Source organism: Saimiri boliviensis, chromosome 1 (genome assembly GCF_048565385.1).
Source record: "Saimiri boliviensis isolate mSaiBol1 chromosome 1, mSaiBol1.pri, whole genome shotgun sequence".
NCBI classification, from domain to species: Eukaryota; Metazoa; Chordata; class Mammalia; order Primates; family Cebidae; genus Saimiri; species Saimiri boliviensis.
In genome coordinates this window covers 113476384-113504273 of record NC_133449.1, presented here as the reverse complement: position 1 = coordinate 113504273, position 27890 = coordinate 113476384, and the positions used below count along the sequence as shown (strand labels likewise).

At 43.2% G+C, this 27890-nt stretch overlaps 2 protein-coding genes across 2 annotated transcripts in view; both read left to right on the top strand.

Annotated features, from left to right (window-relative positions):
* LOC141581415 (uncharacterized) overlaps nt 1-27890 on the top strand; it is a 578148-nt gene that overhangs the window by 111898 nt on the left and 438360 nt on the right. The gene's annotated exons all lie outside the window — the stretch shown is intronic.
* LOC141581725 (heat shock factor protein 5-like) lies at nt 190-27095 on the top strand. The gene is made up of 4 exons (XM_074387989.1): nt 190-1133; nt 11936-12080; nt 22133-22213; nt 23493-27095. The coding sequence occupies exons 1-3, from the start codon at nt 190-192 to the stop codon at nt 22202-22204; spliced, it is 1161 nt and encodes a 386-aa protein (XP_074244090.1). The 3' UTR covers nt 22205-22213; nt 23493-27095.

Genomic DNA, 27890 nt, shown 5'->3' with positions numbered 1-27890 from the left:
CAGCAAAAGAAACTGTCAACAGAGTAAGCAGACAATCTGCAGAATGGGAGAAAAATTTTAGAAACGATGCACCTGACAAAAGTGTCATCCAGAATCTATAAAGAAATTAACACAATTTTAATCAGAAAACAAACAACTCCATTAAAAAATGGACAAAAGACAAGAACGGACACTTGTCAAAAGACATTCATGGGGTCCGCGGCGGCCGGGCAGGCAGGAGCCCACAGGGCGAGGCGAAGGCCGCGGCGGGGGTCGGGGGCGGGAATCGAGCACGGGGAGGGAGAGGTAGGCTGGGTGGGTGGGCGCGAGGTCCGGGCCGGGCGGGGCGATGCAGGAGGCGCCGCTCTCCATCCCCATCAAGCCCAACAACTTCCCCGCCGAACGGTGGCGTCTGGTGAACAGCCCGTGGTAACGGTCCACCCGCTGGGACGGCCGCGGCGAGGGGCTGCTCATCCACCAGCCGCTCTTCGAGGTGGAGCTGCTCAGCCCGCCCGGGCCGGGAGGCGGCGGCGGGGCCGCGGGGCCGGGGCCGAGCCCGGGCTCTTCACAACCACCAACTTCACCAGCTTCGTCCGCCAGCTCAACGTCTCCGGCTTCCACAAGGTGGTGCAGGGCGGGCCGAGGCCGGGGCCGGGCCGGGGCCGGGGGGCGGTGGGACGGCGGGACCGGCCCCTCCACCACTTCCGCAACCGGCACTTCCGCCGCGGCCAGCCGCAGCTGCTCGTGCACCTCCAGCGCCGGACAGGCTCCAAGGAGGCCAAGCTGGCGGCCGGCCTGGAGGTGCCCTGCCGCCCGCCCAGCGGTTTCCAGTGGCTTCCAGCGGCTGCGCATCACCTTGGCCTCCGCCTCCGCCCCCTCGGCCGCCGCCCCGAGCCCGCTGCAGCACCGGGAGCCGCCACCTGCGCAGCAGATTCCCGGCCCGAGCCGCACGGACCAGGGGCTGTAGGACAGTTTCACCGGTCACTTCGGCGAGGTGGTTTTCCCCCTTACTCCTACGTAACTTCATCCCACGACCGCAGTACTTTTCCCATGAAAAGTTTAGATAGGACCCCAGTTCCTCGCAGAATATGGCAGAACTCCCTTGGAATGCACCCCGGACAAGTGGAGACATCGCCCACGTTTTCAGAGAAACGGTAAGGTTACAGAGCCATTTACTTGGCCTGTTCTCTGTGGAGAGGGTATTTCCTGTTACAGCCCAAGTGTGAGATCGACTTTATGTTCCCCGCCTCCAGATCCTGTTTTGCTGCCTCAGTGGTGCGTGCCTGTTGTCCCGTCTGCTTGGGATGCTGAGGTGGGAAGACTGCTTGAGCCTGGGAAGCGGAGGCTGCAGTGAGCAGTGACCTCGCCAGTCACCAGGCGTGGTGACTCATGCCTGTAATCCCAGCACTTTGACAGGCTGACGCAGGTGGATCACTTGAGGTCAGGAGTTCAGGGCCAGCCTGGCCAACATGGTGAAACCCCATCTCTACTAAAAATTTAGAAAAATAAAAAATTTGAAAAATAAATTTTTAATTATAAAAACTATAGAAGCGAAAGTGAATTTCTAAATGAGATACTAGTTCATAAAATGTATAATTTAAAATTTAATAATATTTAAAATGTAGAGTTTCTGTAAAGGTAAGAAAAAATAGTTGAGACAATAGGAAATTATAATTGCTTATTAGTATTTTAACTTATAATTTTCAGTGACTATAAGGTTTTGGTAAGTATAGTCAAATAACAACCTCCCGATTTTTTATTGGGAGAAGGAAAGAAGAAAAAAGGGAAAGAAATTAAACCTCAACTTAGTTTTCCAATTGTTTTTTTTTTGTGTGTTTTTTTTTTTTTTTTTTTTGAGACGGAGTCTCACTCTGTCGCCCAGGCTGGAGTGCAGTGGCGTGACCTTGGCTCACTGCAACCTCGGCCTCCCGGGTTCAAGCAATTCTCCTGCCCCAGCCTCCTGAGTAGCTTGGATTACAGGCACGCGCCACCATGCCTTGCTCATTTTTTGTATTTTTAGTAGAAACGGAGTTTCATCATGTTGATCAGGCTGGTCGCAAACTCCCAACCTCGTGATCCACCCCTGTTCGGTCTTCCAAAGTGCTGGCATTACAAGTGTGAGGCACTGTGCGTAGCCCAGATTATTCTTTAATATAAGTTAATAGGCAAAGGCTGATAAGAAAAGAAGTTCATAAATGACAGGTTCGATTTTAGTTAAGGAAAAAAAAAGGAGACATGATTATCACCTGTACCTTTCATGAATCTAAAGTGATTGAGCGTGAATTCGGTAGTGTAAGTGGTCCTCAACTCTGAATTAACTGTGGGAGGTTTCCTTGTGTTACTCAGAAAGCTTGTTCTTTACTTGCCAGCCAGGTGCGGTGACTCACACCTGTAATCCTAGCACTTTGAGAGGCTGAGGCAGGTAGATCACTTGGGGTCAGGAGTTCAGGACCAACCCGGCCAACATGGTTAAAGCTTATCTATACTAAAAATACAAAAATTATAAGAAGAAAAGCAAGCATCACCCATCATTTCTTACATGTTAATTGTGTAAAAGTGCTATACGTTCCTTTATGGAACATGGCTTTTATATAGTTGATTTTTGTGGGTTATTTTTGCCTTTTGTTTAAAAATATGCATTGCTTTATGTCAGAGCTTGAACTTTTAAGTTTTAAACCACATAGTTTATGGTATCTACATTTGTCTTTAAAATAGTTTTCATAGAGTTCTTTGACGTCTAATGAAAACTGATTGCTTTTAGGTCTGCTGTATAGCTGTGGTATTAGGGTTTCTTTCCATTGTACTCCCAGGATAATCCCACTGTTTTTTTCCTTAATTTTTATTTTTTTTTGAGACAGAGTCTTGCTCTGTCACCCAGTCTGAAGTGCAGTGGCACCATCTTGGCTCACTGCGACCTCCGCTTCCCGCGTTGAAGCACTTCTCTGCCTAGCCTTCCAAGTAGTTGGGATTACAGGCGCCTGCCACCACACCCAGCTAATTTTTGTATTTTTAGTAGAGATGGGGTTTCACCATGTTGGCCAGTCTGGTCTTGAACTCCTGAACTTGTGATCCACCCACTTGGCCTCCCAAAGTGCTGGGATTACAGGCCTGAGCCACCATGCCTGGCCCTCGAATAACTTTCAATGCTTCTGTTTCTCCCTGGGCACATACTTTAGGCAGAGGGACTTCCCATTTTCCCTCCTTCTCTTTTCGTTTCTGTTTAATCATACTGGAAAGTGCTTTAGCTTGAGGTTGCCCCACTCTGTCCAGCTGATAGGCAGATACTGCTCCCTGTGGAGTCTTTTCATCATTCTTCTGTTTGGTGTTTCTCTTTTCATGCCTCTTGATAGTCTTTTTCATTTGTATTTTCTCAGCACGGCACTGTTTATGGTAAAGCTTAGCTTTCAGACCAATCATTTTCTTTGCCTTCTTTGAACGTTCATGAGCCTCAGGACTTTCCTTCTTTCTCTTTTTCTCATGGTCATCCAAACGGTATCCATAGCGTTACCAGTGTAATTCAATATATTCATTCTGTGGCATGGTGACAGCTGCAGAGCTGCCAGAGGAAGCCCCTGGGGTGTGAAAACGCTCAATTTTCAGGTCTCAGAGACCGACGAGCCAACAGTGTGCAGGCCACGACAAGAAAGCTATTTTTTATTTATTTTTCTTATTTTTTTGCTATTTTTAATTTTTAAAGATATTTATTGATTTGAGGTGGAGTCTCACTCTGTGGCTCCCTCCCGAGTTCAAGAGATTCTGCTGCCTCAGCCTCTTCAGTAGCTGGGATTACAGGAGCCGGCCATCATACCTGGCTAAGATTTTTTTTATATTTTTAGTAGAGATGGGATTTCTCCATGTTGGCTAGGCTGGTGTTGAACTCCTGACCGCAAGTGATTCGGCCACCTTGGCCTCCCAAAGTGCTGGGATTGCAAGGGTGAGCCACCTCACCTGATTCTTCTGTATTTTTAGTAAGCTCCCAGGTGAGGTGAGTGCTGGCTAGTGGAGCACATTTTGAGTGTCATGGATCTGGTTCATGCCCTCGTTGGCAGTGGTGGCTCATGTCTGTAATCCCAGCACTTTGGGAGACTGAGGTGGGTGGATCACCTGAGGTCAGGAGTTTGAGACCACCCTGGCCAACATGGTGAAACCCGTGTCTACTAAAAATACAAACAATAAAAATAAAGATAAAAAATAACTGGACAGTGGTGGCATGTGCTTGTAATCTCAGCTACTTGGGAGGCTGAGTCCTGATACAGGAAACTCATGTTCCAAACTCCAGATTTCCCACAAAATATATAGGAAATATGAGGCCCAAAGAGGGAAATGTTGCTGAAGATGACACAGCAAAATGGAGTTTGAGACTAGAAACAAAAGCGCAGATGAAGCCTTTATTCCCATTTCACTTTCAATATCAAATATACATATCTAAGAGGGCCCCTTTATCTGGGCCCAGCCCTGAGCCGCTTCTGTGGCCTGTCAGGGAATGCCAGGAGCCTTGGCACTCCCCGAAGGTTGTTTGCCAAGCAGCAACCAGGCGGTGGGGAGGAAGAAGCCAGTTTCATTTCCTTGCTCCAGGACCTGGAAAGGTCTGACCCTGGAAAACACCCCACGCAGGGTATCGGTGACTTCAGGAGCCCCAGAGATCCATCTCTGAGACACCCTGCACAAGGACCCTGCAAGACAGGACCTGTTTAGGCCCCTTCCTTCCACCCCAACCCTTGTGGGGCCCATTACTCTCCTGAGAGCTTCCCTAGGTTATTTCCACCCACCCCCGCATTGACCTCCAGCCTTGGAACACCCTCACAGTTTCCCCGCCTGTGGAGACTCCACAATTATTCTCCTCCAAAGACCCCTCCCAAAACAGCCTGCCGGCATCAGCGATGCTGTCACACCTTGGTGACTGCCTAGGCCACCCCCTTCCCTGCCCCAAGCACCTCTGAGTCTCCATCATGACTTCCCCAGGTCTAGGGCTGTACTGAGACTGCACAGTGACCCCGACACACAGGGCTTTCCTCCAGCACTCCCTCAGACATCCTGCCCACCCTACAGGGGAGACGAGGCTCCACCGCCCCAAAAACGCGGCTTTCTGGACCCACACAAGGCACCTCTGTCACACAGGGGCGACCCTAGGAATCCCACTCCAGATATTCTCGGGCCTTCCACCAAGGGAGACACCAAAGGTGGAGGAATCCCCTGGAGAGGATCCTCAGAAACCATCCTCAGAGCCACCATCACAACCAGAAAGACCCGAGGAAGAAACGTGGCCACGAAACCCATCTCCACATACACACTCCTCCCAGCGGCAGTTCTAGGGACGCCATTCATGGTCACCTCACCCCATGGTGACCTGAAGACGCTGCCCCCAGGTTAAAGGGAAAAGAAAGGAAGAGTCCAGCAGAATTCCTGAAGGAAAATCCATTTTCCTTTATTCATTATGCATTGGAGCTAAAGCGCAGGGCACAAAGGGTTTTATAGACAATTTTAAGTTCTTAGTACAGTTTTCCATGGAAACTTTAAAAATTAACAATGAAAGAGATCATAGATAATAAACCCATCATAAGTACATTATCAGTAGGTTTCAGCAATTCTCATTTTGCTGTTTAATTTCAAGTATCAATTCCAAATATTCTAGGAGTTTTTTACATCAAATATCAGATACAATATCATTAATTATGAAAGAACATACGTAACTATCTAACAAGTGAAGCTGAGAAAGAAAATATCATTATCATATCTAATACAAATGTTAATATTTAAAACAGATGAATTTGTGTATTCACCAAAGAGTAGACTCTACAAGCACTGAAGGCTTTGCATGAAACGTTTTAACATGTTTCATTTAATATTTCATCTTCAGACACAAAATATCGATACATGAAAATATTCAGTTGTGTATACAGGGCCACAGATTATGTTTGGAGGAGGAAATCACAAGTCAACAGTGGGATATTCCAAACCACTTTATTGTGAACGTAAATGCAAGAGGCCGGGCACGGTGGCTCCCACCTGTAATCCCAGCAGTTTGGAAGGCTGAGGCAGGCAGATCACAAGGTCAAGGGATCAAAACTATCCTGGCCACCATGATGAAACCCTGTCTCTACTAAGAATATATAAATTAGCTGGGTTGGTGGTTCATGCCAGTAGTCCAAGCCACTTGGGAGGCTGAGGCAGGAGAGTCATTTGAACCCGGGAGGTAGAGGTTGCAGGGACTGGTGATCTCGCCACTGTGCTCCAGCCTGGCAACACAGCAAGACTCTGTGTTTTGGTATGACCAGTATGGGCCTGGGGGAAGATGAGCTGATTTCATCTCTCCCTTTATTACCATGAGGTGGGAGCCTCATTTCACATATACAGATTCCCTTCAAAGACGAGATGAACAGGCCTGAGCCCCCATGGAACTTGGAGTAATGACAGCCTTGTCCCCATGCATTCTATCTTCCCACACTTGTTGTTTCGTGCCATCGTGCATTCAGTGCCTCTGTGGACAGAGATCCAAACCCAGGCACTCTCACAAATCTGGGGCCAATTCTATAGTTTTTTGAATTCCAGCTCAGTTCAGATTGTCACCTGCTTGGGACTGTGGGTGACTGTTGACTCTGCACTGGGATGTGGTGTGTCCATGTGACAGTAGTCTTCCCCAAGAGTTGTTCAAGAAGGTAGTGCCCTAGGAATGCCATCTGGACTCAGTGAAACAAGAAGGGCAGATAGCAGCTGGCAACCACTGTTCATGCCACCATCACCCAGCTTCACAGTGTGGTTATTTGAAGAAATCTGTGCTCTGTGAAAATCCTAATCAACAACAACAAAGTCAACAATAGCAACAACGACAACAAGAAAAATTTTTAAAAAAACATAAAAAAAGAAGATCCCAATTTTCCTGGACTTTTTCAGCAATAGAAGTGATATTTTGTAGTCTTTACAGTTGAGGAGTCCAGGATCTTATAATGCTAATTTCTGTCTTTAAGGTAAGATGGCATTAGTATGCCGAATAGCGATGAAATCCATGCTGGCGGCCCTTCTCATAGTGGCGACATCTTTATGCACGTCTTTGTATTCACATGGCGGTGACATAGCCTAGGAAAGTCAATTAAAGAGAAAATGGGTACAATTTTTAAAAAGGCTCCAACATTTTTAAAAAGGCATCATTGATGAGAAGCCACACATACAGATTCCTTTGGAGGGTTCCCTTGTAGCTGCTTTGGCTGAGTTTTACAGTGCCGGGTTCTGAGGATGCAACTCCCTGTCCATTCACCAAGGTAGTCTCCTTTAAGAGCTATGAAAAGATTGCCAGAGGCAAGACAAACTTACTTTATAAGTTGAAAATTGGGCTCATTGCTTGGTGATACTGTCACATAAAAAATAAAATAGGGCTCCAAAAGATTTTCAGAGTATTGTGACAAGCTTGTAACAATATTATCTGTTACCTGTGCACTTGTTCCTTCAGCATAATCAACATACACTTGTGCCAAACAATCAACTTACTCAGTGATTCAAATTCTACCGAATCCTTAGTAGTTACTACACACTCCGAGCAGATTTTAATGAGGCAGGTGCGTGCAGGGCTGCTTGAGAACACCCAAGAAGCCTAATGATGGAAGCACCACAAGGTGCTGCTTTACTTGCACATTGTGGTAGAGAAATGTATTATTCCACAGTACCACCGAGACACCAGAGACAGTGCCAATTTTAAATGTGTCTGTTTCAGTTGGAATTTTCCTGTGTACTCACCAAGAGTCATAAACCATAAATCTTACATTGTCCCATGAAGCCATTTTCGCTGAAAACTCATGTTGTTCCTACACCTAGTACTTGAAACACTGGCACCTTATACAGTCTAAGCACAAGTCTCTCAGCCACTACTGCTTTGTCTGATAAACTCCTGGGACTGCACCGAGATATACAGAATAGACAAGGACACGAAATTGCAATTGCTGAAGTAAAAGACAGCCAAGAGCAGTAAGTGCATTGTCTATTTAGATATAATTAGGAATACAACTGCATTTATTCATGAATGCTATGTGAACAGGTAGAAAATAAAAAGAAACTCATTAAGAACAGATTAAATTTAACTAAAAATATTCTGAATTATGGTCAAAGCAGTGAGAATATCAATAACGTTTTAAAATACAGATCCATGGCCGGGTGCAGGGGCTCATCCCTGTAATCCCAGCACTTTGGGAGGCCAAGGTGGACAGATCAGCTGAGGTCAGGGATCGAGACCTGCCTGACCAACATGGAGAAATCCTGTCTCTAATGAGGATACAAAATATCCGGGCATGACGGTGCCTGCACATAATCCCAGCTACTCAGGAGGCAAAGTAGGGGAATCGCTTGGACCCAGGATTCAGAGGTTGCAATGAGCTGAGATCGCACCATTGCACTCCAGCCTGGGCAACGAGAGCGAAACTCCTTCTCCTAAAAGAATAATAATAATAATAATGATGATGATGATGATGATTCTTGTATAATGCATAAAAGACTTGAAATATGATGCCAAAAAAATAAGCACTTTGGTCTGTTAATTTTAAGGCTTTCATTTTCCTAATCACTACTTAATCTGATTTTGTCACAGATGTCGGCTTTTGCGGCCAATGGGAAACTCCACTAAGTGACTTCACAGCCTTACCTTCAATCTCTCTGCTTTATCTTTGCGAAGAAAACTAAATAGAAAACACAGGTCATGGTCGTATGCCAAGGCACGCAGGTCAAAGTAATATTTCGTATAAACACTGGCAGACACATGAATATTAAACTCAAGTAGCTCCAAAAAACTCTTCTCCATCTTACTCCTGGGGGAGGAGAAACACAATAAAGCGAACACAGGGCAATTTTAGTCAAGTGGGTTATCTTTAAAAATATTCTGAGCTACTAGGATGCTCAAAGTTCTGTTTTGAAACAAATAAAGGCTGAGTGGTTGGGTCCTTACACTAATGTCCAAACAAGGCACAGCTGCTTGGGGTCTCCTCTGCATCCCAGCAGCCCAAGTTTGGGATGAGGGAGAGGTGGAAGCCTCTTCTGCACTCCTGCTGCTGCCTCGGGGCTTATTCTTCACAGTTCCCTTAGGGCAGCTGCGCAACTCAGACTCCAAGCTCACTCACAAACCCCGCAATGGTGATGAGATGACAGGAATGATGGGTACCATTTCTTAGCTCTGAAGGAGCTCCAGGCATATTTCCCAGGACAATAACAGGAAGGGACTTGCTGAAGTAGAGAAGCACCAACAGGAAGATGGGGCGCATCACCATGGCAACAAGGGGACCCATGGAGAGCCACCCTATTACCTCGGAGGAGGAAAAACCGTAAGGCTACAAAGAGAATTCATCCCAAATAAATACATAAGCAAGATACATTTTATGGCAAAAAGAATCCCCTTCCCTCTGCTCCAGCACACTCGGCTGTGTCAAGGAGGCATAATGCAAGTTTCTGCTCACCTTAATATTAGGAAGAGACTGGGGAAGAATAACATTTACAATTTGAAAGGCAGAAAAGTCAAGGAGAGTCATTTTGGCTAAACTCATATTATAATGTGATTTATAGTAGGGCCCTGGCCTTAACACATGCAGTGTTGCTCTTGAGTTGGGAATGCAACCCTGAAGAACTCGGCATCTGTCACCCCTGGACAGAACAGAATGTGGGGGAGTTGGAGGCAATGGGAGAGGAAAGCCCTGGGAGCCGTCCTCTGCCTCACGGTCATCCAGCTGCCCTCACCAAAGCTAAATTAATAGGTACACAGTTAGAGTCATTCTGGGTGCTTTCAGAGTAAGCCCTGTAATGAGTTAATTGCTTAAAAATGATCAATATCTGAACAATACATTTGGTTTCTTGGTTTGAACGTTTTAACCTTTTACCCATTGGCCAAGTAAGCAAATGCTTGAAAGTGGAGGGCAGTTAGACTCTAAGTCAAGATGTGGGGATCTCATTTGCTGAACGTAAAATCCAACTGAACCTCCTTCTAAAATTAATATCCTGTTCACGTATCCATAGGTCTATAGAAATGTAAATGAAACAATATTTGAATAGACAGGTAATCAGGTCGTGACTTACTACAGAAATTAATGGCACTTCCCAGAATTAGTGTAGCTATTTATAGGGGTTTAATCGCTGAAGAAAAGAATTGTGTCAACAGCCGATTCATCTTCTAAGATTTCTGTTTTTTTTATTTTTTATTTATTTTTTTTCTTTTTATGTGGAGTTTCTCTCTTGTTACCCAGGCTGGAGTGCAATGGCGCAATCAGCTCACCGCAACTTCCGCCTCCCAGGTTCAGGCAATTCTCCTGCCTCAGCCTCCTGAGTAGCTGGGATCACAGACACGCACGCGCCACCATGGCCAGCTAATTTTTTGTATTTTTAGTAGAGACGGGGTTTCACCTTGTTGACCAGGATGGTCTCGATCTCTTGACCTCGTGATCCACCCGCCTCGGCCTCCGAAAGTGCTGGGATTACAGGCTTGAGCCACCGCACCCGGCCGATTTCTGGTTTTTTAAACAGCTAGTTGACTGAACAGCATACCCTTTACAACACAGCATTTCTGCATAGTGGCTACTCAGTTTAACTCTCTAGAAAGGATATATATTCCGGGAAGACACATCGATGTTGGAACGTTTTAAGAAAAATCTGAGGGACAGCAGTTATTTATCTGTTAAGCTGACACTCAAAATGGGATCATTGCAAATAGTCAAGAGCAGTAGGGTGAGACACATGTCTATTAAATGCTTGGACGTAATGCTTTTCAGCTTCCCAAGATCACAAACAGAAGCAGCCTGTTCAGACCATAGCTCCCGGTGTTTCTCCGTTCACACACAAACAGCTCTGTTTGGAACCTGTCTTCTTGAGGCTGGCCTCTGCCTCCACTGCTTCTGGAGCTCACTTCTGTGGAAACCTGCACTTATCCCTGCATGCTCTCTGATCTTGTGACTGGAAATCAGAGCCCCAGGCAGCTTAGCTGCAGGTTTTGAGAACAATTCAGCTGCCAAAATGGCAGAACTAAGTGTTCATGATTTGAACAAATTTGAAACCACCTTTGCAAAAACTGTAACGGAGAAAATGATGACAGTGAAAGAGGATTGATGTGACTTCATCTCACTTCTAACCTCCAAGCTGTCCTTGTTCTTTCCTACACAGAGGCCAAACTAACTTTGGAAGGAATGTAGTTTGTAGTTTAACTTTGAAACCAAAGATGGTAACAACCCTTTCCCAAAACAAACCCCTTTCCCACCTGGGAACTAGATAGATGACCTTTCCACAATGAATAAATTAGCCACAAGATTAGAAATTGTGGCTTAGGAGTCATGAGGCTGAAGGCTGCAAGAATTTGAACCTGCCCGTATTGATCCTGGGAATAACATCACTATTGTAAAACCTAAAATCAGTGCTTGAGATATTTTGCAGACGTTGTACTGGGATCAGGTGACACCACCCTCACAAATCAAAGTGGCTCATATGGTTTTCTGGCCCCAACCCAGCAGCCAACTCAATGCAGGAGGACAGCTTCAACGTTGCCCTATGATTTCATCGCTGACCTGATCTGTCAGCACTCCCCACTTTCTGACCCCCTACCCACCAAATTACTCTTTTAAAAAACCATCCCAGAGTTTTCAGAGAGACTAATTTCAGTAATAGTCAAACTCTGGTCTCCTGTACAGCTATCTCTGCATGAGTTTAACACTTTTTCTATTGCAATTATCCTGTACTGATAAATTACCTCTGGCCAGGCAGCAGAGAAGGAGAAATCAGGCAGTCACAAATCGTGCTTCCTTTTAGGGAACAGTTTGCAGTGGATGACTATGATTAAACTCCCTTTAGCATTTGCAACTTTCAAAGTACTTCCATTTGTTTCAAATTCATTTGCTGTCATACTCTTTGGTAAAATGGCTACCCCAAATATCACAATTATCACTTGGTTTATACTATTAGCAAAGTGGTGGCAAAAATGTTTGTTTGTTTGTTTGTTTCTTAGAGAGAGTCTGGTTCCCTCACCCAGGACTGAAGTGCAGTCACGTGATCACAGCTCACTACAGCCTAAAGTTACCAGGCTCAGGCAATTCTTCCACGTCAGACTCCCAAGTAGCTGGGACTACTACAGAACCTGCCAACACACTTGGGTAATTTTTTAAAAAAAATTTTTGTATGGACAGGCTTCACTCTGCTACCCAGCAGGTCTGAACTCCTGTGCACAAGTGATTGAATGTAGATATATACACACTGCAGTGTATCTACAATATAAACTGTATCTTCAATTGCAGCCATACACTGAGGTGATTCTGAATAGCAGTCCTCCTATCTGGAGTCACGGGCAAAGATGGATCACAAAACTAACTTGTGCCACTGCCTGGCATTGTCTTTTCTGATGGTCAACGTAAACAAGAGCTGCTCCCTTGTCTTGCACCAGATGCGGCCGACACAGCTGTCCTCACTGTCCAGCGGGCACCCAGGGCAGCTCTGCTGGAAATGCCCCCCTGCTCACCCTGCCTGCCTGCTTCAGGGCCCTTCACTTCACAGCAGTCATAAGGCCAAATGGGAAGGGAACCCTGGGGAAGCTGTGTTGCAGTGCCATGTTGGTGCATCTGGGAGGAACTCCATGACCCTGCGCAGCTCCCGAACTCTCGTAAACAACTACTGGCCCCTAGCCTGCTTCTGTGAATGTCTGAGTACCCAGGGAGCCTGTGAGTGTGGTGGACATGGTGTGATTCCCCAGAAATGCTTCTCAAACTGCGGGAGGTGAACGTGCAAGCTTCTAACTCATCAGACCAATTTCCAAACACATGCAAGGTTAATGGGGAGGAGCCAGGGCAGAGAAATCTGTAGCTATTTAACATCATATCTCAAGGTTCCTATAAAAGCAGATCTTCAGATTAAAGGGGGAGATAAAGATAAGCAAAAGCAAATATACAATGGGTGACTTAGGTTAAAGCGTAACTGCTGCATAGTCCAGAGGCCTTAAGACATGAAAAGTGGCCAGGTATTTCAAAGGCCTGATGTTTGCCCCTTCAAAGGGGACTGAAACTGGCAGGTGGCTTCTAAAAAGCTATAAAGATATTTACTGCACTGTGTCTTTCTGACAGCACACTTGTAAGAGGTTTGCCAAAAAACAATCAGAAAAACACTTTTCAGTTTATCAGCCAGTTATTACAACAATATCACATCAAGACTTACCCATTAATGCTGGAAAATATAAACTGTTATACTAAAGCTGGATTGATTGAAGTCTGTGGTCTTATGCCTACTTCCTTTATCTGCACAAGGAAACCTATAAAGATATTTCTTACACTGATAACTTGGAGAGCAAATGAGGCATGGAAAATGATGGCAAAGTTTGCCAAAACCTTAGAAACTCACATTGTCTCAACTGCAACATCCTTGGGATTCTGGCTGTCATCTGCACTCCAGTGACGACGATTTCCCCAAAACTTGGAGGCCAGAAGCGTGGCTCCGAGGACAATTTGTTTCCAATTAGTAGGACAAAGATCGATGTTAGCATTCGTTAAAAGGCGTTCAATGTACACCTGCCAAACAGAGCACTTGTCTTTGATTTCAGTTCTGTTTCAGTGTGGTGATATCATTTAAGAATGAAAGACTTCTGGTTTTTGCCAGAACGTTAAGTGCCTTTTATTGTCATGTTGTGCAGGGAGTTTGCTCACACAAAGCAAGAGGGCAAGTCACAGTCATAGTCAGATACTTCTGCAGCATACTCTGCCCACAGAAATTTTCATGCCAATTTCATTCACAGGGATGTGAGCATGAAGAAAGGCACCTTCAGCACCTTCACACTCATGAAAGGCAGCACAAACACAGGCCTGGTGCAGATTAAGGTTGTTCAGGAAACACTACAGTGCCATCCGCGTGCAGCGTCACACCTGGCTGGCAGGTAGATAGGAATTTTACAGGTGTGCCATGCTAGAACGTGTAGCACGCAAATCATACTGAGAATACTGCTGTCTTCTCCTTTTCACAACAACTCACCCGCTTTTGGGACACAGGCTTAGGAACTGCAGGTCAAGAGTGCCTCCCAGTGTGGCCAGGCAGAGAGCATGACAAGGGCAGGTCTCTGTTGCTGAGAAACAGTCCCTGTATTCAGCGCCTTGATGAGGAATGCTTGTGAATGAATGGAGGGTCCCGCTCACAGCCCCTACTTTCCATGTCTCCACAATCACTTCACAAAAACTTATTTCTTGTCCTCCAGTATCTGCATTCAGTCAATTCTGGCGGTTTGAAGGCAGAGAGAGCTGCCGGCCTCTCTATCCTTGGGGTGGCTCTAAACCCGCCAAGCAGTTTGTGAGATAATCTCAGAAATGATTGTCTATCTGTGCAGTCTCTATCCTATAAAGAACTAGAAGAAGGACCAGCTGAGGGAAGGTTACAGAGATAAGCTGTGAGATGTTGCTACCTCAGAGGGTGCTCTGTAGAAGAGTATGACTCTATGCTACGTGAGGTCTTTGAATCAAGGTGAAAGAGAAACAGTTTATTTTAAGAGAGTTCATTTATTGTATGAACATTATCAGATTGGTGGCTCAGATCTGGCAATGTTCTCCAAAATCAACTGTGTTTTCCAAATCACATGGCCCTTGAACATGACATGTTCTTATGAGAGATCCTGCTCTCTTTCTCCAAAACCCTGCACTGTCGGTTTTTCAAGGAATAACCCTCCCTCCTAGTGTTCAACTCCACAGGACTCATGAGAGAGCACTGAAGCAGCACTGGCAAGCCCTCAACTTCCTGTCACCTTTACTGGTAAACCAGTGATCCGCTGACACTCATCGATACCACTTGCCCTCCTGGGTCAGTGAGAAAGTTTCTCTTAACATCGACTCTTCTATCAGCATGATGGATCCTATCCACTTTTGCAGAACACTGTTCCCCAAATCACCTCTTCTTGAAGACTTTCTCTCTCTCTGCCAGAGATTTTCCCCAATACAAATGTGTTGCCTGTTCCCATCCTGCTCTCCCCAGCTCCCCCACGACATCCTCTCATTTGCTCACAGTGTCATGCCCTGGTGCCAGCTCCTTGCCTCCCATCTCACCTTAACCAACCCCCACCCCCATCACTCACCTGAGACTCTTCTTGCTGAGGTCCCCGGAGCTTTCACACCCACAAACCAGAGCCCTTCACCCCAAGGCTCCACTCCGCAACCTGGCCCTAATCTTGTCCAGGAAATTGCCATTGGCCCAGCTCCTGGAGACTAATAGTTACATGTGAGTTAACCTCCTCCAATCCGTGTGTAATCCCTCCATGGCTACCTTCACTGGCAGGCTGCCTGCTTCAGGTTCTGGGCCGCCACGTGTCACGGCTCACCTGTAACAGCCTAGTTGCTACTTAGTCCTCTTCACTGTCCCGACCCCTCTCCCAACTATGGACTACTCTCCCAACAGAACTTGGGATAACCTCTAAATTAAGAACACTGCACTCCCCTGCTCAAGATCTACCATTAGTCGCTGCTTCAAACGAATAAAACCTCTACTTCGTCCCCTGGTCTGCAAGCCAAAGGGCTCTGTGAGCGACGGCTCCGCCTCTGCGGCTGCATCTTTTCCGTTGTTTCTTTCATTTCTCTCACAGGCGGGCTCCCTGCTGTCTGTTCCTTGAACACACGTGAAATGTGTTCCTGTCTCAGTCTTGGCACTCAGCCCACTGCCTATAATGCCAGCATTCCTTAGCATCCTCGCTTTATAGTCAGGTCACTGCTTAGATGTGACCTCTCTAGAGAGGCTCTTCCTGATCATTCTATCGGAAACAGCGAGCCCCTCCCATCACTCTCTCTGAATCGTGCTTTATCATTTTGTTATTTGCCATTACCTAAAAAAAGAACTGCTTTCCTCATTAAAACAAATGCCTCGTAAAGACAAGGACTGTGCTCGACCTGTCCTCTGCTCTACCCCAGCATTTGGAAGAGTGACACAGGGTTGGCATCCCAGGGGTGTTTATGGAATGGGGACCTTCTTGGCAGCCTGTAGCACTGTGACCCCAGCCTTTCCTATCGCGAACCCTTTGTTCTTATCACATTTTCCTGCTCTTCCTCCTCGCACTCTGGCACTTTACTGGAGGCGTGCCCCTCACATGCTGGTGGTCTTTACAGAGCTATCTTTTGTCCATCTTCTCTTTTTTCCCTTTTCCTGAGTAGCTGTGACTATAGGTGTGTCCCACCATGTCCGGCTTGTCCACTTTCATTCTAAACAGTTTCTTTGCATTTGAGCAACTACTCTTTTTCTCTTTTTTTCCCCAGAGTGTTGCTGTTGTTGTGCAGGGTGGAGGGCAGTGGTGCAATCTTGGCTCACTGCAAGCTCTGCCTCCCAGGTTCCAAAGATTCTCCTGCCTCAGCCTCCCAAGTAGCTGGGATTACAGGTGTCCACCACCATGCTCAGGTAATTTTTTGTATTTTTTAGAAGAGACAGGGTTTCACAGTGTTGGCCAGGCTGACCTCGAACTCCTGACCTCAGGTGATGGCCTGACTTGGTCTCCCAAAGAGCTGGGATGACAGGTGTAAGCCATTGTGCCTCGCCTTGAGCAGCTACTCTTACTCTTCATTCCTTACCGCCAGCTCAGATTCATGCTCCAGTCCCATACATCCAAATGATGACTGCACTGCTCAGATTCATGTTCCAGTTCCGTTGATTCAAATAATGACTGCACACGTCACTCTGCTATCTCACAGGCACTCCAAATTTAGCCTGTATACAGTGAAGTCCCCCTTCTTCCAATCCAGCTTTCCCTCCTGCCTCAGCTCTCTCTCTCTCCATCTGGAAGTACCACTCCTGCTTCCCCCCAGCATGTGCTGGGCATTCCCAATGGCTGCAGCTCCATGAAATGGCCTGCATCTGATCCAGTGCTCATGGAGAGGTTTCTATGCAGGTGCCCAGCGGAGGCCTTCACCCCTAAGCTCTAGCTGGATGCTGAAGGAGAGGGTACTGCTCTAAGTATCCTTTCTCTCCAGGCCATGTAGTTGACATTCCTCTACCACATGGTTAGTGTGGGGAGGGTCAAACCATCCCAGCCATCTGAACAGGACTTTATATTCTGAATGAGTCTCACCACAGGAATTCTGGGAGAACCATGTAGAGGTAAGGACACAGCTATGGCTTGGCAGGCTAACTAGCAAAGCCCACGTCCAAGTCTTAGTAGTTCCACATTCCTGGGCAATTTCCCGAACAGGCACAAGAGGTCAACAGGAACAACAAAGCATTCAGAGCAGCAGCTCCAGGTCAGAACTGTGGGGAAATACAGCCTGGAACTCAGCTTAGACCTACATTGGAATCTGTTGAGGGAGAAACCAGAAGTCTCTCCTGCTGCTTTCAGTAGCAATTATTCTGTGATAAGAAAAGCAATGGCATCATTTTAAAACATGACGATGATTAAAGTCTAATATGTGTATTTACTTTGTTTGCATAGGTTTCTCCTAAAAGATCTGATGATAACTTTAGGAACTTTTATTTAGAAACACGGCCATACGCTGTGTAGGAGACCAGTTATTAAAGATGCTTTATAAATAAGAAATAGCTTACCAATGCTACGATTGCACCTGGAGCTGTTAGTTTTGTGACTTTAGAAAGATCACAGAAATAACTGAAAATGCAGTTGCGTGTGGGATCATCCTCAGAGGATTTCCCTGGAATATTTTCTTGCTGAAAGAAGAAGAAAGTCAATATACATATTCATTCAAGAAAACTTCTTAAGTACTCTTACGATGGGGATGTTAAAATTGGTGCCCACATGTCCCTTAGAATAATCTTGCTGGGATAATATGTCTTTTAGTTCTAAAAATATAAACGGCAGGATCTTAAAATATTTTTGGTTTTGTGTAAGCATAGGTGCTAAGGTGGCCCTGTGGCTATCATATGCCTGAAGCAGGAAGCTTTTAAGTTTTGATAGCATTTAAACAAATTTAACTTTAAATTGTTTTCTAATTCCATTCACAGAGTTCGTTCATATTTGTTAGGACTACTTACAAATATTCTTATTGTTTGCTGCTATAAAAACTTATCTTTTAAAATGACACATTTTGTTATTTGGATGGTATGTTTATTCCCCTTAGTGCACAAATTAAACAAAGCTGTACGTCAGCTCTTACTCCAGTGTGACCAATTTACAACACTCCTTACATAAGATGATTAGACACAACTTAGTGAAGACTTAATGGTGGATGATTTTGACTTCATCATGAAATCAACACAACTTCATAAGACATAAACAGAACCTCAGAGAAAGTGACACTTACTGAAAGTGGATGTATTGGCTCATCAAAAACAGCCAGAGATCTATTTGCATATCTATAAAAGAAGAATGTGCATTTAAGAGATTAATTCAGGAATGGTTAATATCTTAGTAAAGTATCTGCTGGGAGTAGGGCATGGAGGGTGGAGGGAGATACTTCTTGTTTGCTTTGGTAAAATTTGTTCACCAAAACAGTTGTTGCCAGTTTTTCTCCTGGATCCTGGCCTTCAGAGGGTTTCTTGACCTGTTATTCATCAACACATCACGTTCTGAACTGGGAAGTCTTTTCTACATTGATGAGCCAGACTTGCCTTTAAATACTCACTCCCGCTAACAGGCAATGGTAAGAAGCTATGTCTATTTTTACTCCTCTAACCTCATGGTGGAGTGGAACACAGGAACATTTTAGGAAGCAGTAGTTGTTGGCAATAAGGATTTTAGAACTTTTTAGAATCCATTAAGATTTCCCAAATCTTTCTTTCTATACTTTATGTTTGCTGAAGTAGTTTGAGTTACAGACTTAATTGCCTTTTCGTTTTAAAAGAAGGCAGTCTTTAATGGACTTCACAAACTAACACATTATGTGATCATTTAGGAAAGCAGTGGTTCTCCTAATGTGGTCTGTGGACCCCTGAGATTCTGTAGGAGACCCATGATGTCAAAACTCGTTGTTGTTTTTGTTGTTATTACAGGGTTTTGCTCTTTTCCCCAGGATGGAGCACAGTGGTACAAACCTCACTCACTGCAGGCTTGACTCCGTGGGCTCAAGCAATCCTCCTGCCTCAGCCTCCCAAGTAGCTGGGACAAAATGTCCATACCACCATGCCCAGCTGATCATTTCTTTTTTGTTTTTTTCTTTTTTTTGATAGATGGGGTCTTGCCACATTGCCCAGGCTGGTCTCAAACACCTGATTCAAAATAATTCTCCCACCTTGGTCTCCTAAATAGCTGGGATTATAGGTGTCAACCACCATGTATGGCCCAAACTGTTCTTACAAGAATACTAATTCAACCTGAGAAGCTTATTGAAAATAAAACACAGAAATTATTTATTACTTTTTTTTTTTTTTTTTTTGAGACTGAGTTTCACTCTTGTTACGCAGGCTGGAGTGCAATGGCACGATCTCAGCTCACCGCAACCTCCACCTCCTGGGTTCAGGCAATTCTCCTGCCTCAGTTTCCTGAGTAGCTTGGATTAGAGGCCCACGCCACCGTGCCCGGCTAATTTTTTTTTTTTTTTTTTTTTTTTTTGGTATTTTGAGTAGAGACGGGGTTTCACCATGTTGACCAGGATGGTCTCGATCTCTCGACCTCGTGATCCACCTGACTCAGCCTCCGAAAGTGCTGGGGTTACAGGCTTGAGCCACCGTGCCCGGCCAATTTATTACTTTTTAAAAGTTAAAAGACATTGATTGCTTTCTCCCTGTTCAACACTTGTAATGACTGTTTAAAAGCAAACGTGAGTAAAACTGATGCTTTCTCAGTATGAATAAGGGCAGTGGTACCAAATTATACCAGTATTCGTTCCACTCTTCACTGCCCCTTGCAGTTTTTATTAAAGAGCATGTTTCACTGAAGAATGTCCTTGATGAAACAGTAAAAATTAATGGTGTTACTAAATCTTGGCCTCTCTTTTTAGTATCCTAAGTAGAAAGTTCACATAAAGCGCTTCTGCATACTGAAGTATGGTCAAGTTAAAGAAAAGCACTTGTGATTAAATTGTGAGCTGAACAAGCCAATTTTTCACAGAACACCATTTGTATCTGAAAGTATAACTGACTGTTATCCATACAATTAAGTCAAGTGAGTCTGTCATTTCAAGGAAAATAACAAATATTTGTCTATAATAAAGCTAAAACTTTCAAGCTAAAAATCTGGACTTTGAAAACTCATACCTACTACTGTGAACTTGATGGCATCTCCCTATTTGAAGACATTTTTATAATGGTGGTCATACTAATGAAAGTGAGTTTTTGACACTATAAAGAAAACAAGTATTCAGTGCATAATATTGTAAAAGCCAGTGAGGGGACAGATCCATTTATTGTACAAGAAAGATCAGTGACTATTAGTGAACGAATTCATTGATATGTACAATCCTCCTATGACTATTTTAATTAGTTAGCACTTCTGGAGTTTTGATGGGGTTAAAGAATACCCACAGTAACCTGATAGCTTTAAAAATACGCCTCTTTCCTACTATATATTTGCATGAGGCTAGGGCATCTTTTTACTGCTTCTTTACAAATAAATTGCAAACAAAGACATAAACAAATACACTTTGGAACCCTTAATAATTTAAAAGAGTCTTACGAACCAAAAAACCCACAAGTGATTTACTGTAGCACTGTAAAATAAGCACTCTACAGCTTATAATGTCTTGAGTTATGACCTGACAGCATGTTTCGTATGACACAAAGTGATGAGCTGCAATAACAAGACAGGTTTCAAAGAGCTCACCTGTGCTTTATGTTGTAACATATTGCCATGGTCACACTGTGGAGGAAAAAAAAGGTTGTAAGAACTGATTACATAATTTGTTAGGTTTGAAGATATATTTCTAAAGGTGGGGGAGGGAACCCTCTCAGTGGCCCTGAAATCCTGTATTCAAAACAATATCCTGTGAGCACTTTTCTTTTGTTTTAGTCCTCTGGCTTTACAGCAAAAACAGGAGAACCAAAATGCTAGGCAAAAGGCTGATAGAAGACTTGTGTCTGCAGATGGTTCTTATGTATAAATAATGACATATTCTCCCTGAGATTAGCCCTTCTGCCCATAGAACCTTTCATTCTGTGCAAGTTACTTATATCTATGTGTTCATATGCTTACATTTAGGTCAGACAGTAGTGTTTTGCTTTTTAAGTTGCTAGGCCCTGCATTTCAGCTGATTTAGTTCACCATCACCTACTCACCCATTTGTCATTATTTCCCTAAAAGCACAGAATGAATGTGCTTTATACCAAATAAAGTAATTTAAAATCGCCTATGCATGATTAGCAGAAAATTTATTAGTAAACATTATAACGCATCCAAAAATCGATGACACTTGTAGCTCTCCTAAAATAAGCAGTACTAAACACACAGCGTAACACCACATCACACAATATTAATGACAGGTACTTCCACGTTAGTTTAAAGAAAATATGGATGAACAAATACAACTCTTCAGATGTATGTTACTGTGTTACAAAGACATCCACAGATGTTGTGTGTCAGGAAACAGAGGCTTTTCTTTGATAAGGTCTGTCCTTCCATTCACCCTCAACATTTAAAATGAGGCTGAGAATAATTTCAGAAGGCAAATTGGAGTTGTAAAAAGTAGGTCTTAGAACATTATTAGCATCTAAGAGAGATATTTCTATAGTGCTTCCAACAGTGTCATCTCCAAATTGTAAGATCACAGAATTTGTAGTTACATGCTGAGAAGAACCACCGAACCTCACGTGACACTCCATGCACGGCCCATTTTACAGTTAAGAGAACCAACGCTTAAAACGGATTCACCCAAGGTCCCTGAACAGTGCTCCTGTGAACTGCAGGTTTTCAGAAAACACTACGGTATGGTATAAATTGAAGCATATGCACACATAGATAGAAATGACTCGCACAGATGAAAGGCTTTATGGGTAGAAAGAAGAGCAAATGACAGGGAAAACATGTAATTTTTATGTTAAAACCATCACTTTTTCACACAAAGGAGGCAGCAGCCTCCACATTTGCTGCACACTGGATCACCTGGGGAGCTTTAAACAGGACCTCAATGTCAGCTGGAGACATTCTGATTTAATTGGTGTTGGGCATGCTTTAGGCATCAGGGTTGTCGGTAAAGTTCCCCAGGTGACTCCAATGTGCAGCAAAGGTTGGGAATGACTGAATTAGGGTGAAGATCAGAATCACCTGGGATACTTTTATCCATATAATGATGTCTCACATACTTCCTTATTTTCCTAAAAGGCTTGTGAGTGTCCAGAGCCGGAGGGAAGGTGGAGCTGGGAAGATGCACGTGTTTACAGACATATGTTTTGAAGAAACACTGTAAGTGATTCTAATACGGCTCACTTCTTCCGTTGAGAACAATGCTCTACTAACCATGAAATACATTTTTCAAAATCTTTCCTAAAAGCCAATTTTCTATATTAATTTGCTCAGTAAACCTTTCTTTCATCAAAAGCAAATATACCAAATAATCCCTTCTAAAACTGGAGAGTAAATTAAAACTTACTATGCCTCAAAAATAGACTTCTAGTCCAGGCACGGTAGCTTATGCCTATAATCTCAGCATTTTGGGAGGCTGACTTGGGTGCATTGCTTGAGCCCAGGAGTTTGAATCCAGCCTGGCCAACACGGCAAAACCCCTTCTCTAAAAAAGAAAAAATATATATTTCAACTTTAAAAAAAAAGTGTAAAATTTAGACTACACTGGAAGAAAAAGCAGGACTTTTACTTGTTTGAACAAGGGTAAGCTTAAAAACTACTTTTGAATTGCATACTGAGTCATTGGAATCTTTTGAAATCAGAAGAAGCCAGGGACTCTAGCCAAAAAAGGGTGGCATTTTACTTAGGACTGAATACAAACATTAAGTGGTGCCACCATACAGATCAAAACTCAGGGCTTTAGACACAGATGGAGTCCAGTTCTTGCTGAAACAGAATTGGATCTCAATTATTGTTATACATGAGAGAGGAAAGTCACATTATTAGGAATATTAATGGCCATTTTTGATTAAAGTAGAAGTTACTAACAAATTAGCTTAAAACTAGTACATTAGAGACAAATTTAAGCTTGTAACTTAGTAGTGTTTATAGACTGGAAAGTCAAGTTAGGGATAAGGACATTAACATTCTGAGGTACCACTTGTCAAACTGTTTTCTGAAAATCAACACTCATAATGGAAGGACATGTTAATAATATTTTTTGGACATCTCCATTGGAGCTGGCTTTTTAAACCAACTTGAACCCATCTTTCAAGGGTGTTGTGAAAGGGCATCTCTGATTGTGGCCTATGATGTGCTGGTGCATGATGGGAAAATTTAAATGCAGATACACTATGGTGCCACTGGAGGACAAGCTGTTCCTTCTTCCAAGAGTAGTTCCCAAAGTAGTGCCCATCGTGCTAGGCCTATGGCCCATAAAGAACTACTAATTTTTCCTAGAAACATCCAATAAAAAGCACCTCTCCTGCCCATTAGGTTCAATACTGTCATAACAGAAATGCATCAGATAAATAGCCATGCTTATTCTGGGATGGTTTATTTGCTAACTGGCTTTCCCTTTTACCACACAGTGTCTAAGATTAAAAAAATTCATCCTTAGGTCCTGAAAAATCCATATATCATTGACATCAGCTTCTTCAACTGCCTGCTGAAAAGGGCAACCAAATGGCTGAACTAACAGCGGATGGCCTGCATGCTTTTAGCATACGGGGGTCTGTCACTCAGCCCTTGGCAACCTCGTTGTACTCACCATCCTAATATTTGGCTGAGATCAGGCTTGCTGACTGTGCTGTTATCCAGGAATATGGTGGAACACGAGCTGTATTTTCTATCAAGATGCCATGGAGGTATCTGAAGAAGAAGGAAGATAGAGAAAGACATCACAGAAGGATAGACTTACCCAAGTTTGGGTTTTTTGCCTTTGTCAAAATGTCAAACAATAAAGCATTAAGGTATTTTTCATACCCCGTGACCTGTCCGAGTGTGGTATCATGTGCAGCTGTATGGGAAACTCATTGGAGGCTCTTAATTGTCACAGATGATGTTTGAAAAATGGGTTATAAAATGCTGCCCTTGATATGACACTGATCATCAAACCTGGCAAGCCACTATTATAAATTCCCTTTATAAATAATGGGAAACATTTATAATGGAATTTCATGTTCTTTTTCTGATGCAGGAAAAAGCACTGAGATTTTCTATTTCTGTTATTCATTAACTGCAACAGAATATCATACATTAAATAATATTGACACAAGAGCACTTGATTGCAGTAAATGAAGACCTAATACTACATTTACTCCCTTACTAATCCTAAGTGTGTGCATTCAAGAGAGAGTGCGATGGAACCAGTGTGTTAGAGTCAGAGAGTGTGCATGCCAGAGCTGCTCAGTCACCAAACAAGTGAGGGGCCATAGGTCTCCCTGGGCCTGTTTCCTTGTGGGAGGATGGAAAAAGTACTGCTTTAAGACTCTCTCACATCCACAAATCAGATGATGAAAACAACTTTTGGAATGTAACTTTCACTTCATGTTTACATAAGACTGCTATGACACTACTCAAATGAGAACTTCTGAGAATACTCTGCATTCATTTCAGAAGTTAATTGATTTCATTCTTTAAGTTATTTGATGCACATTATGGCACATTCCTGCCTCACTCGTGCTGCTCTATCTGGAATATTTATTCCTTTCCCCCTTGTCCCAGCAAGCTTGACCTCATCCACCTTCTGGGATCCCTTTGCCTGCAGCCACACCACAAAACAATTCTGGGTTTGCGTACTCATCAGTCTAATTCACTGTGTGTTGCATGATACAATTGCCTGCAGGGCATCCCCCTCATGAGAAAGTGAGCCTCTCCAGGAGAGGGAGAACCCCTTCTCTCCTACATGCAGCTGCTGAGCACAGAATGTCGGAGAAATTAAGGAGTTCAATAAGAGCTTGAACAATATTCAAGTCAGTGAAAATTTGGAAAGTAAATCTTCCTACAGATACAAATGAGTGAAAATTCATCCACAGTGCTATCAGAGATATGACAGTGAACCTTTTGAGCCCTGTGGAAAATCAACTATCTCTAAAATACTTTCAAAATATCTATTCATTTGTTGAGAGTGCGATAGTCAATACGGAAACTGCCTCAATTATGTTAAGTAAATGTTCCTGCTGGGCAAGTGAGGTGGTTTACTCCTGTAATCCCAGGACTTTGGGAGGCTGAGGTGAGTGGAATACACGGTCAGAAGTTCAAGACCAGCCTGGACAAGATGGGGAAACCCCATCTCTACTAAAAATACAAAAATTAGGCAGGTGTGGTGTTGGGTGGCTGTAATCCCAGCTGTTGAGGAGGCTAAGGCAGAGAATTGCTTGAATCCTGAAGGCGGAGGTTGGAGTGAGCTGAGACTGTGCCATTGCACTCCATCCTGGGTGACAGATCAGGACTCCATCTCAAATTAAAAAACAGGAAAGTGTGTGAGAGAGAGAAAGAGACAGAGAGAGAGAGAGAGAGAGAGAGAGAGAGAGAGAAAGAGAGAAAGAGAGAGAAAGTGCTCTTGCCTAAAAATAATCCCAGTAGCCAAATGCCAATCACCAAATAGTTGAAAAGAACAACAGCTTTATTTAAAACCACAAAATACTGATTATTTTAACTGGAAAAAAAAAAAAACTAACTCAGATGAGTTTTCCTTCCTCCTCTTAATATGCTTGTTTGCATCACGTTATCACACTCTTCCATTAGGGTCTCTCGTAAACTCATTAAATACATAACAGGGCAGGATCTACTACTAATCAGCCAGTATGAAAAAAAACGCAGGGTACAGAGAAGATCTCATGGTTGTTTATAAACCTATGCTGCATTTAAACATTGCCAGTAGCCAATAATCCGAAGTATCCATAGAGTCCAACAGCATTTTGCTGCTTCAGATGCTTTGCACTGCAAATTCACTTCTTTCTTAACCAAAATCCAAGATGTTTTTGAACAACATTACTATTTGAAGGACCAAATTACCCTTTAAGATAGAAATGTTTTAACTCCAGCTGAACTCTTATGTTTCTTAAGCTATTCTGTGATAGATTACATTAACAGTGTTATGTGTGTATATGTGTATACTTTTGTTGTCTCAAAAACAAATACGGCATAAAAAATAAAAATGGACTGATTCCGATAGTTTCATTCAAAGGGAAAGAAGGTATCCCTTAACGTCACTACTGTTGAGGTAGTGCAGCGTAATACTTTAAAATAAGAAAAGTCAATTCTGAGGAAAATTCCATATATGAGAATAAAAATAACAGGAATACTGCACCAAAACACAGACTAGTTGGTACAGCCTCAGGTGAAATCTGTCCCCGTTTTTTTGATTTAAAATTTCCTATCACTCACTGTGACCTCCACCTCCAAGTTCAAGCAAGTCTCCTGGCTCAGCCTCCTGTGTAGCTGGGACTACAGGCATGTGCTAACACGCCTGGCTAGTTTTTGTATTTTTTAGTAGAGATGAGGTTTCACAATGTTGGCCAGTGTGGTCTTGAACTCCTGGCCTCGAGAGATCCACCTGCCTCAGCCTCCCAAAGTGCTGGGATTACAGACATGAGCCACCACACCCGGCCCTGGAGATCACGGTTTTCTCCCCACTTTTTATAAGACATGTTTTAGATGTTTTTAAAATAACTAATGACTTTTAGCTCACTTGAAAATTTCCAATACTTTGTGTGCTAACAAAATTGGCTCCATCTATGCTGCACAACAATGGGACCACATGGCAGGTATGGAGTTTGAATAGAGTTACTACACAAGGCCTGAGTGGAAAAGTGTAATATGCTTATAATAGGTATAACTAGAAAATTGTCTGAATTAAGGTCATAATTATGTTCCATTAAACTTAGATTTACACTTACATATAGGTTCTAAATGTGGGTTAAATATGATGGATTGACCACAAATTTATTTTCTCTTCCTTTTGAAATCTCATGAGAGTTAGTCATAAAATAAACATTATACACAGAACCAGGAGACAGGATTGACAGCAGATGATTCTGAGTCAATGTTGCAAGGTGGCAAGCAGATAGAGGAGTGGTAACTGACATAAAAGCACAACCCTGGTGCCCACAGGGAGTGACTTGAACAGAAACAAGCAATCCCGTGTATTTTGAAGAACCCAACACAGTCTCCAAAATCATAGCACATGGTACCTGGGAAGGTAGGGTGAAACACAACAGAGCCGGCAAGGTCAATAGTAAGTCTGTGGTTAGAACCGCAGGTCCACCTATCCTCTCATCTTAGAAGGAATGTGGATGTGTATTCCCTGGATATATTACACCTGAAGGTTTCTGAGCTCAGACCCACCAGGGCTGAATCCTGGGAAATGGGAGCAAATGGCACACACAAAGTGAAACTCCACCTTGCTTCCCAACCCTGCTTCCAGAAAACCAGCAGCCATGCTTGCACTGCCCAGGCAATATCACAACCAATTTAAATTTAACTTAAAAATCAGACAGCCTTAAAAATGGGCACAGTAAGTTAAAGACTTTCCTGCATAAATCTGACACTTAGGAAAATAGAAAAGAGTTAGAAAATTCACCAATAAAGGATCATGCTAACAGCACTGGGTCCCTGTTACATTTCTAAGGAATCATGACAGATCGACTTTTAATTTAAACAATTAATTTCTTAACTTTTCGAAAGTTTACTTACAGAATATATGCGAAAGCTTCTCCTCTTTTCTTGAACTAAAGGTAAAAATATAACTAATCAATTTTGGTATAATAAAATACCATAGAATAAAAGTAGTTGCTAATTATCCGATCATCACTATATAAAACAAGATAAATCTGATTATTGCTATATAAAAAATCAATTAAAAAATTTTAATTTAAACAAAATTTAACATTTAAATAATCTGGCATGATGAATCTCTGAGTGTAAAATTTGAAAACACAGTTTTACTTCTTGACCTAACACATATTCTATTATGTTCAAATGAAAGAATCCTTGTGTAGATAAGGAAAGGCAA

Bases quoted from the DNA above. Each gene is read 5' to 3' on its own strand.
- LOC141581725 (XM_074387989.1), top strand. From the start codon at position 190: ATGGGGTCCGCGGCGGCCGGGCAGGCAGGAGCCCACAGGGCGAGGCGA. The intron at 1,134-11,935 runs GTAAGGTTACAG...TTTGTTTCTTAG, and splicing joins CCCACGTTTTCAGAGAAACG to AGAGAGTCTGGTTCCCTCAC. The intron at 12,081-22,132 runs GTAATTTTTTAA...TTTTCCTAAAAG, and splicing joins GAACCTGCCAACACACTTGG to GCTTGTGAGTGTCCAGAGCC.